We start from the raw sequence: 10,698 nt of genomic DNA on the forward strand, positions 1-10,698 counted from the left end.
AGCTTCCAATATATTTGTTTGAAAAGAGCTAGTTTCCAGAATATTTGATACCAACTTTCCGAAAATGTGACTTAGAAACTTATTAAAACTTTTGCTTTTGGACTAAACGTGCTATTCTAAAACCACTTCACTATTGTCTTTTTTCAATCGGATATTCAAAACAAGATTCATATTGACGATTTTTTATCTATTTTATTTTGCACTATTGTGTATTTTAAAATTTGCACTAACTAATACTATGATTTAATACTAGTTTGTAATGCACCTTTTGGAATGTGTGCATTTGTAGACTGAGTCGATTGCATTGTGTTACGCAGAGTTTATTGCATTTTTAGTGTGCTCTAATAGAATTTTAGCTTAGCCAACTATCGTTTCCATTTGAATCTACCATGTTTTTTGTTCGAATCAACTCCATTGTGTGCTTGGTCTATAGTATTTCTTGGTAATCGTTTTAAGCAAGAAATCACTAAGAAAATAGTTTTATAGAAGATAAAAACAATAGAAAATACCGAGAGAGAAAATCAGGTTAAAAGACTAAAACAGATTGAAAATTAGTGAAGATGAAAAATATACTCTAATAAAGTGTTTACTGAATGCAGTAGGGAGGAAGACCCGATAAAATGAGAACACCTCTGAGGAAAATGAACCAAAGAGGAAAACAAGGGGAGAAAACAAAAGCGGGGAAATCATCAGGTTGAAAGCTCCAGCTTGATCAAAATTGACCGGAGAAGCACACACGACATATTAGATCTTACAAATACCATATATATATAGGGACAGGGTGACCTGTATATGGCCTGTACGTACACGTACATCAAACATAGCTGGAGTAGTTAAGTAGGCTGACAAGCAAAAAAAGAGTAGGCTGACAAGCGGTGTGCCATCCTCGTAAACACCCGCGAAAAAACCGCTGCGTTCGCGCTTCTCATGTAGACTCTCTGAAACTCAATCTACATATCATCGACACGATCAGTCACGCTGCCCCTCAAGGAATCATGCCGTCGCCGCCTGGCCCATACGACGAGGACACAGCGAAATACAGCGCGTCCGTCACGCCGTAGTCCGTGACGTCCAGCCCCACGTCGTCGGACGCATCGAGCGAGAGACCGGACGCGGACGGGCAGTCGCCGGCGCGGGCCTGCGAGGGCGATCCGTCCGGCGTGCCGGCCCCGGACCCGGGGTAGCTCTGGTGGTGGCCCTGCAGCACGCAGGCGAGGGACGACACGAGCGCCTGCCGCTCGAGCTCGTCCTTGGAGCCGCGGTCCAGGCCGGCGCCGCCCCACTGCTGCTGCCTCGGCTGCAGCCCGGAAGAGAAGCCTAGCGGGTCGGGCGTGGAGCTACGTGCCGCCGCCTCGGGCTCGGGCGGCGCCATGTTGTGGCACGTGTGCTCGTCGACGTAGGTGACGGTGTACATCGTCTGCTCGCCGTCGCCGCGCTGCTGCGGCGGCTGCTGCTGCACCAGCTTCGTGGCCGGGCAGCTGCGCTCGCGGTGGTAGCAGCATCGGTAGTAGCACCTGCGTGTACACGTACACAAGTAGGAGTAAGAACTAAGATTCGTTTTAGTGTCTCTTTTACACATGTCCAGCAGGAGTATTATTAGGTAGGAGGAGTATTCTGTCTCATCTTAGGCTTAGCACATGACGGCTAGCTGGCAATACGCGGTGACGTCGCTTGAGAGCAATTATTTAGCGGTTGGTGACGTAAGGAGATGCCTCTAATACTACTACTAACGTCAAATCAGTAACGACCCAATAATCATTCACCGTGGTAATTAGCACACAGTAACACACACGAGGATCCCGCTCCCCGCGCGCCACAAAACGTAACTTTCAGGCATGAAAATAAAAAAAAGCGTAACTTTCAGGCATGAAAATTGTGGATGATCAAGAAAACATTCTCTTTACCTACAAGAGAAAACAGGGTCAGCATCAAAACTGGCTTTTACTTTGCCGATGCTTTCAAACGTGTGGCCGTGTGGGGAACTGGGGATCCGATCGGGTGCTCATCAGGATCAAGCATCCTTTTTGAGGCGCGCACGGTCGCTGCCTGGCAAGCGCGCAACATTTTGCGTTTTGTCCTTTGCGCGCTTCCCTTTCCGGATCTCCCGGTGCCATCGCGTGGAATGAACCTAATCTTGCACGTTTTCCTATTATCCCGTACGCGCTCTCTACAAGCGTCACGATCTAAACCTTAGCTACAAGTTTTAGGAGCATGTTCGTTTCTTGTTAGAGCGACATGACAACTTAATCACTCATCATCCGTTGATTAATTAGTTATCTGGATAAGATAAGCAACAGGAACGCCGAGATATATGGAAATGAACTGACCTTGGGAAGCTTGTCCTCATGATCCTCTTCTGGCCGTATTTCCTCCATTGGTACCCGTCCGAGTACGGCGAGGAAGTCACTGTTACTCTGTTGAAGAAACAATGCACTCCGCACGATCAGAACCCCACATAATCGACCTATTTTGTTTCTCGATCATGTTCTTCTACTTTACTGCAGGTATGTAGTAGTAGTACTAGCAGCTAGGCGACTTACTTTCTCGGGACGCCGTCATCTCTAGCACGGCGCCCGCTCGCGGCGCCGCTGGCAACGACGGCCGCCGCGTCCGGTGGCGGCGTGGTCGGGGTCGCGGCCGGGGAGGAGCCGCCCATGATGTTGATGCAGACGGAGAAGGCGCGGGACACCTCCTGCAGGATGAATGTGGCGGTGGCCTCGGCCTGGCCCTGCCCGCGCAGCGCCCGCAGCGCCTCCGCCTGCAGGTGCGCCGTCAGCTGGTGCCCGTGCGTCAGCTCCCTCAGCACCGCCTCGTGCTGCTCGTCGGCCGCCGCGGGCTCGTAGCCGGCGACGCCGCCGTTGGGGTTCATGATGAGACGGGACTGCGTCTGCATGGTTGTGGAGTTGTGCTGCCTCGCGAGCTGGCCGCCGACGCCGCTATCTAACGAGCGAGAGTTCCGGTGCGCGCAAGAGTTAAATTTGTTGAAAAGCCTAGTAGGCTGGCTAGGCAGCTTCGGTGGCGTGGTGGGCGGAAGTAGAGGCTGCACTTGCACGAGGGCTGCTGATATATAGAAGGGGTGGGGAGGAAGCGTCGTCGCAGCTCAGGCGGTTGGGAGCGATTCACTGTAAACCTGGCTTGGGGCTGGGGGACGCTTTTACGCGGTGTGGTGGACTCGGTGAGGACCCAGGCACCAAGTCGTTCTTTAATTAGCAAGGAGATCTGCGAACAGGTTCAGAAACGAAAAAGGATGCTCTGTTTGTGCAGGCGTGTGCGTATCAGTTTTGAAAAACTTCGAATTTCAAACACCATGCCTTCAACAAAGAGAGCTTTTGGTCAGCTCATAACTCCTCCGTAATAAGATTATACACAGCAGACGGACAGAACATTTAGAAAATTATGGTATTTAAAAGATAAATGATTCCATACGGCCGGCCTGCAGAACGCTTGGCCGGTCGCGTGCGTGCCATCAGATCAAGTGACATCTTACGGTTATTTCAAAAAAAAAGTGACATCTTACGGCCAAAACTGAGCTCTGCACGTGCCAAGTTTTGGTAGGATCCACACCCCGCTCATTCCATATCCTCTTCACAACTAGTCATTCCTTATTCTTTCCTTCGTCGGCGACCATGGGCGACCTACACCCCTCTCCGTGAGCTAACCCATGTGGCGCGGCCATGGTAGTTGTTCTGCGCTGCATCCCACACTACAGGGAAGACGAGTGGGCAGGGGGTAGTGATGCATGGGAGATGCCCAGACAAAGCTGCAGAGAAGACGGGGAAGGGAGAGAGGTGATCGGGGCCGACGACCTACGTCGACAACCATGGTGGATGTGACCAACAACCAGATGCGGCTACCGCTGTCGACACGAAGGAGGTGTAACCATTGTCACGGAGGATCTACGATGGCGGCGCTCCGTGCTACAATTGTGATGGCAGAAGCTACATTTAGCGGCGCGGGGAGCTGCAACCGTGGCGAACAGGAGATGCAACCTTGCTGGCAAGGGGGCTGTGACGAAGGGGCCCCTCCTACGACTATCGACCACAGAAGGCGCATACGTCGACGACAGAAGCTGCAATCGGCGCACAAGAAGCTATGACCGACGAGTCAATAATGCATCCACTCTCGGTCGTCCTAACAAATACCGTCGTAGGTTCCAGTATTGACGGCAATGGTGTTGCAGCTACCAGCATCTGTTCTCGCTGGTTGCAACTCTCCTCTCTATCGGTTCCAACATCTTCTCTCGTCTGTTCCAGAATATATCTTCGTCGGGATCGCAGAGTCACCTGACCGCCATCTTCAGCACTGGTGGATGCCCGGTGGAGAGTTGCAACTGGCAGTGGCAGAGTTACATCCGTGCGGAAAAATCTACAAGGGCATACAAACAACTGCGGGCGTGAGCGGTGACTTGGGCGACATTTGCTACAACCCGAGGCAATTTTTTTGTGACCAACAATGTTTTTGCTACGACTGACGACGATCGGGCGCTACTGGTGATGTATACCTCGCTAGCGAGCTGTGAGCGGCGCGCACGAGGCCACGAAACAACGGACGCCCTACTGCAAGCGGTGGCTCGAGGGAGCGGGTGGCAACGCTGAGCTTGTGCATGGAGAGGACGAAGATTGTTTTTTTTGCGTGGATCTGGTGGTAGAGAGGAAGGACAACAAGACATGAGACGAGCGTTTCTTGGATTTGAATGTTTGGGGTGAGCCCACTGATACGTCCATTTTGCATCATTATTTTCTACTATAATTTATCTTATTTCAATTATATATTCCACATTATGGTGCAATTCCAATGCATTTACTCTCTTAAAATGAAAGTTACACACACATGCAGAGAGAGAGAGAGATCACCGACAACTTAAATCCTGGACCTAAAATATCATTAGAAGAGAAAGCAATTCTATGGAGTTCAAAACAAAGCATGGATTTTTGGAGAATTATTTGGGAATATCTAAAGAATGTTGGAGAAAATAAGTACCAGAGGGGGTCACGGGAGAGCTACATGGACAGGTAGCGCGGCTTACCCCCAGCTGTGCCACATGTCCATCTGGGGCCCTGGAGGTTCGCCTTCTGATTCCCTTTGGCCATAAAATCCAATTTACCCTAGAAAAAAAATATAAGTATTGGGACTTTCAGCCCCCGTCTGTGAGGCGGAACTTGGGCAGAGCACTTTTGCTCTCCGGCGGAGCGATTCTGCCGAGGAAACTTCCCTTTGGGAGGGGGAAATTGAAGCCTTCATCATGACCAACACTACGTTCATCGTGGGAATCATCATCGTCATCAACACCATCTCATATCCAGACCCTACTTCATCGTTTGTGTTCAATCTTCGTATCAAACCTCAGACTGGTACCTAGGGGTGCTAGTAGTATTGATCACATCTCTTAGTTGATGCTTGTTGATTTAACTGGTGGAAGATTGTTATGTTTATATTGTTAAACATATATTTATAGCACTGATCATTATCAATATGATGAATTGTGAGTAGTTACATTAGTTCTCGAGGACATGGGATAAGTCTTGTTATTAGTAATCATGTGAAGTTGATCACCGTTTAGTGTTTTGATATTATATTTTGTTGTTCTTTCTCTAGTGGTGTTATTTGAACGTTGACTACATGGCACTTCACCATGTTTGGGCCTAGGGGGAAGGCATTGTGGCATTAGTTTCTAGATGATAGTTTGTGGGAGTGGTAGAAACCTAAACGCTAGTTTATGAATTAATCTGTAAGGGTCGGTATTGGATCTAATTGTTTAATGCTATGGTTATATTTATCTTAATTACTTCTTTTGTAGTTGCGGATGCTTGCATGGAGAGTATAATCGTAAGTAGGTGTTTGCTCAAGTTAGGATAGTACCTCGGCTCCGATCCACCCACATAACACTTATCAAGCAATGAACGTAAGTCGACGAATCATGATGAAAATAACTTGGCGATATTCCAGTGTGCCCTCAAGAGCGTATTAATTACTAGATGAAGTACCACCGGTTTGTCCTGTGCACAATTAAGGATTTGGTCACTTGCTGCACCTTGCTATCTTGTTAATTGTTACATTTTTCCAAATTATCTTGCTACCAAACTATCTATCAAAACTATCTTACAACACTTAAAGTGATATCCTTACTGAAAATTGTTTATTGATCCATTCGGCTCCTTGTTGGGTTCGACACTCTTACTTATCGAAAATACTATGATTGATTCCGTATAATTGTGGGTCATCACACATCTAATGGATGTGTGGCAACGGTCCCAAGTTTCGGCCTGTCGGCTGCCACCTAGCACACGCCTATTGAAAAACCATGTTTTTAGAAAGGCGGCTACTTTTATTCAATCAACGATTTTTAATTACATATGGTGGTCCTAATAACATCAGGGATTACATTAAACCAACAGGAACCACAATCATGTTCAGAAGATCTTGCCAGGACATGAGCTGCCTCATTACACGACCGATTGATATGAGTAAATAAACAAGATACAAACTTTGATGCCCTACTCTTAATATCAAAAGTTATGGCACCTATCTATGATCTATCCATTGCAACATTCTTCACTTTGGTGACCAATGCCTCAGAGTCAGAAGCCACTACAATACTTTGGATGCCAGCTTCTTCAGCAAATTCCATTGCACAACGCATGACAATGGCTTCCGCAAGTTAAGGATTTACTTCCTGATTGACATATCTTCTTTTGGCTGCTAGAACCACTCCCATGTGATTTCTTATAATAATGCCAATTTCCATTCATCGTGATTGTGAGAATACTGCAGCGTCGACATTACCCATCACCAAACCTTTCAACGACGGAGACCAATTTTGAACTGAAGTTTGGTTCTCACGCCTTGTGGGTTTTGTCATGCTGAAATTATACAACAAGATGAAATCAATATAGGCTTTAATCTTCCGAGCCACACGATGCGGATGAAGCAAACTCTCCCCATTTCTTGCACCATTTCTATTGTCCCAAATATGCCATATAACCATGGCAAAAACATAGCTTGCAGGTCACATGCATTGTCTATCCATTCCAACAACCATTGCCGAATATTAAGGAACATCTTTAATATTAAAGATATATGAAAGGATGTTTTTAGGTCAGCCCAGATTTCTCTAACAGAATGACAATGAAAGAAGCAATGTTCCACCATTTCAAATCTATAGCAAAAAGGGCACTCGTACCTAGTCTGGATTGAATGTCGATGGAGTTGTTCTCCAATAGGTAGACAATTATGAGCCATTCTCCATAAGATAATTTTCATTCTCCCTGGGCATTGTATTTTCCATAGCTTCCTCCATGTATTTTTTGTTTCCTCCAGATTAGAGGAAGATCATTTACCAGTAACGCTACGTTTTTGCTAGAAAGCTATAGATCTCGCAAGGTTGTAACTAGACCGAACAATGTAGATGCCCCCCTTTGTGTATGGCCATGAAGCAAAGTTAGAACATCCTTCTGAACTTAGAGGAATCTTTAGAACCTTAACGGCTAGGTCATCTGGAAACATTTTATTATCGGCCTCTTCATTCCAATATTTACCATCTGTTGAGATCAAATGGTTGACATTCCAATCCTCTTCCACCAGGACGTTGGTACATGGCATTCCCAGAAATGCATCTGGGATCCAATTATCTTTAATCAAAGAGATTTTCTTACCATCTCCCACACGCCATAACAAGCCCTTTTGCAGAAGTTTCTTACCAAACATTATGCTACGCCAAGTATAGGAAGCTGATCTTGGGCATCCTGATCTCCAGAAATCCCCATGTGGGAAATATCTCCCTTTTAGGACCTTAAAGCCTAAGGAATTGGGATCAACTAGGATCTTTCAACATTGCTTTGCAAGCATGGCCTGATTAAAGAGCATCAAATCCCTAAACCCCATTCGAGATATTTAGGTGTAGATAACCAATCCCATGACCTCCAATGAATTTTCTTCTTCCCATCTTCCATTCCCCAACAAAAGTTGGAGATAGGTCTTCGCATGTTCTCACATACCATCGCTGGTATTTGAAAGCAACTCATCACATATGTTGGGATGGCTTGCACCACTGACTTTAGCAGCACTTCCTTGCCTGATCTGGATAATAGTCTATCACTAGAACCGTTTAGTTTCTTCCAAAGACTTCCAGTGAGAAAATTAAAGCTGCTCATAGGGGAACATCCCACCCAGGAAGGCATGCCTAGATAAGTGGCTTGTAGTGATTCATCATGTACTCCTAGATTGTTCTTTATTCGATCCTTCACCTGATTATCACAATGAGGTCCAAAGGAGATGGAAGACTTCTGCAAGTTGATCTTCTGACCTGATCCGTTGCAATATGTTTGGAGAGAAGTCTTAATATTATATGTACTTTTATCATCGCCCTTCACAAAAAGACGATATCGTCTGCAAATAACAAGTGAGATATAAGGGGGCTTCTCTTCCATTTCGAATTCCTTTGATATCTCCAGCTGCTTCTTTTTGCTGTAAAAGACAAGATAGACCTTCATCACATAGTAGAAATAAATATGGACTAATTGGATCGCCCAGGCATATGCCTCTAGTTGGAATAAAGGGATCAGTTAAGTTTCCATAACTTTAGCTGCATATCTCACAGAAGTCACACATCTCATCACAATATCTATCCAAGAAGCATGAAAGCCCACTTTTGCAAGAACCCCTTTCAAATACGCCCAATCAACTCTATCATAGGCTTTAGTCATGTCAATCTTTAGAGCATAAAGAGGGATTTATACCTTTGTTTTTTTTAAAAGAGTGGAGACATTCGTAGGCAATTAACACATTATCTGTGATGGTTCTTTCTGGAACAAAGGCACTTTGCTGCTCCGAAATAATCTCAGGCAAAATAGTTTTTAATCAATTTTCAAGTACTTTAGATGCTACCTTGTATATCACATTACACCGGCTAATTGGTTTGAAATTGTACAAAGAATCGGGATTGTTCACCTTGGGGATTAGAACAATGATGGAGTCATTGAAGCCTTCAGGAATATCATCCCTAGACAAGAAACCCCTTACTGCTGCACAAATGTCTTGCTCCAATAGATCCCAGTGCTTTTGATAAAAGATAGCTGGAAATCCATCTGGCCCAGGGGTCTTCGTAGGTCCCATTGGGAATAGTGCAAACTTAGTCTCATCATTTGTGTATTCCCGGCTTAGTGCCTCATTCATATGAGCATTTACTTTGATAGGGATGGCTTCTAAGATTGCTTCCATAGAAGAGCATGGTTCAGTTGAGAAAAGGTTCAGGTAGAAATCATGAACTATGCTCTGAATGCCCTTTTGATCTGCACATACGGAACCATCAGCTTTAGGCAACAAATTTATTCTATTAGCCCTTCTCCTTCCAGATGCTCTTGCATGGAAAAGAAAGTATTTATATCCCCTTCCTCGAGCCAATCTATTCTTGAGATCTGTCGGGCCATTATTTCCTTGCTTTCGAACATTTCACACAGTTTTCTTTCGACCTCTTTCTCCTCACGAGGAGAACCAGAACCGTTGTTGCTCCTCCGAATAGTGGATAATCTTTTCTCCAGCTTCTTAATCTCCTTTCTTATAGACCCAAAAGATTATCTGCACTAGCTTTGCAATGATTTTGACATTCTATTCAGAGCATTCCATGTATTAATTACTAAGTGATGGTGAGCCTTCAATGGAAGTATCCGACTTCTCCTCCAGGATCTTGAAGTAATCTGTGTTGGGGAACGTAGCATGCAATTTCAAAACAATTCCTACGATCACGCAAGATCTATCTAGGAGATGCATATCAACGAGAGGGGGAGAGTGTGTCCATGTACCCTCGTAGACCGAAAGCGGAAGCGTTAGCTTAACACGGTTGATGTAGTCGAACGTCTTCGCGATCCAACCGATCAAGCACCGAACGTACGACACCTCTGAGTTCTGCACACGTTCAGCTCGATGACGTCCCTCGAACTCCTGATCCATAAAAGTGTTGAGGGAGAGTTTTTTCAGCACGACGGTGTGGTGACGGTGATGGTGATGTGACGCCTAAGCACTACGACAATATGACCGGAGGAGTAAACTGTGGAGGGGGGCACCACACATGGCTAAGAGAACAATTGATGTGCGTTGGGGTGCCCTCTGCCCCCACATATAAAGGAGGAGAGGAGGAGGCCGGCCCTAGGGGCGCGCCAAGTGGGGGGGGCACTAGGACTCCTAGTTCTAGTCGCTCCCTTTCCTTTCTTTCGGAGGGGGAAAGGGGAAGGAGAGGGAGAGGGAGAAGGAAAAGGGGGGACGCGCCCCCTCCCCTTGTCCAATTCGGACTGCCCATGGGGGGCGTGCCAACCCTTGTGGGCCGCCCTCTCTCTCCCCTATGGCCCATGTTGGCTCATTACTTTCCCTGGGGGGTTCCGGTAACCCCTCGGTACTCCGATAAATATCCGAAACACTCCGAAACCATTTCGCTGTCCGAATACTATCGTCCAATATATCAATCTTTACCTATCGACCATTTCGAGACTCCTAATCATGTCTGTGATCTCATCCGAGACTCCGAACAATCTTTGGTCACCAAAACACATAACTCATAATATAAATTGTCATCGAACGTTAAGCGTGCGGACCTTACGGGTTCGAGAACTATGTAGACATTATCGAGACACATCTCTGATCAATAACCAACAGTGGAACCTGGATGCTCATATTGTTTCCTACATATTCTACGAAGATCTTTATCGG

At 46.1% G+C, this 10,698-nt stretch overlaps 1 protein-coding gene across 1 annotated transcript; it reads right to left on the minus strand.

Moving 5' to 3' along the window:
* Positions 1–744: 744 nt before the first annotated feature.
* LOC125548761 (WRKY DNA-binding transcription factor 70-like) lies at positions 745–3,028 on the minus strand. Its single transcript, XM_048712305.1, has 3 exons — positions 2,541–3,028; positions 2,328–2,414; positions 745–1,514 (listed from the first exon to the last, which is right to left on the minus strand). Exons 1-3 carry the CDS (start codon positions 2,891–2,893, stop codon positions 986–988), a joined length of 969 nt encoding a protein of 322 aa, XP_048568262.1. The 5' UTR covers positions 2,894–3,028; the 3' UTR covers positions 745–985.
* Between the last annotated feature and the right edge of the window lie 7,670 nt (positions 3,029–10,698).

This window comes from Triticum urartu, chromosome 3, assembly GCF_003073215.2.
Source record: "Triticum urartu cultivar G1812 chromosome 3, Tu2.1, whole genome shotgun sequence".
NCBI lineage: Eukaryota > Viridiplantae > Streptophyta > Magnoliopsida > Poales > Poaceae > Triticum > Triticum urartu.

What these genes read in the sequence shown, in the direction of transcription:
- LOC125548761 (XM_048712305.1), bottom strand. Translation starts at nt 2,893, where the DNA reads ATGCAGACGCAGTCCCGTCTCATCATGAACCCCAACGGCGGCGTCGCC. An exon ending in GATGACGGCGTCCCGAGAAA is followed by an intron (nt 2,415 to 2,540) that starts GTAAGTCGCCTA and finishes TTTCTTCAACAG; the next exon opens with AGTAACAGTGACTTCCTCGC. An exon ending in ATGAGGACAAGCTTCCCAAG is followed by an intron (nt 1,515 to 2,327) that starts GTCAGTTCATTT and finishes GTGTACACGCAG; the next exon opens with GTGCTACTACCGATGCTGCT.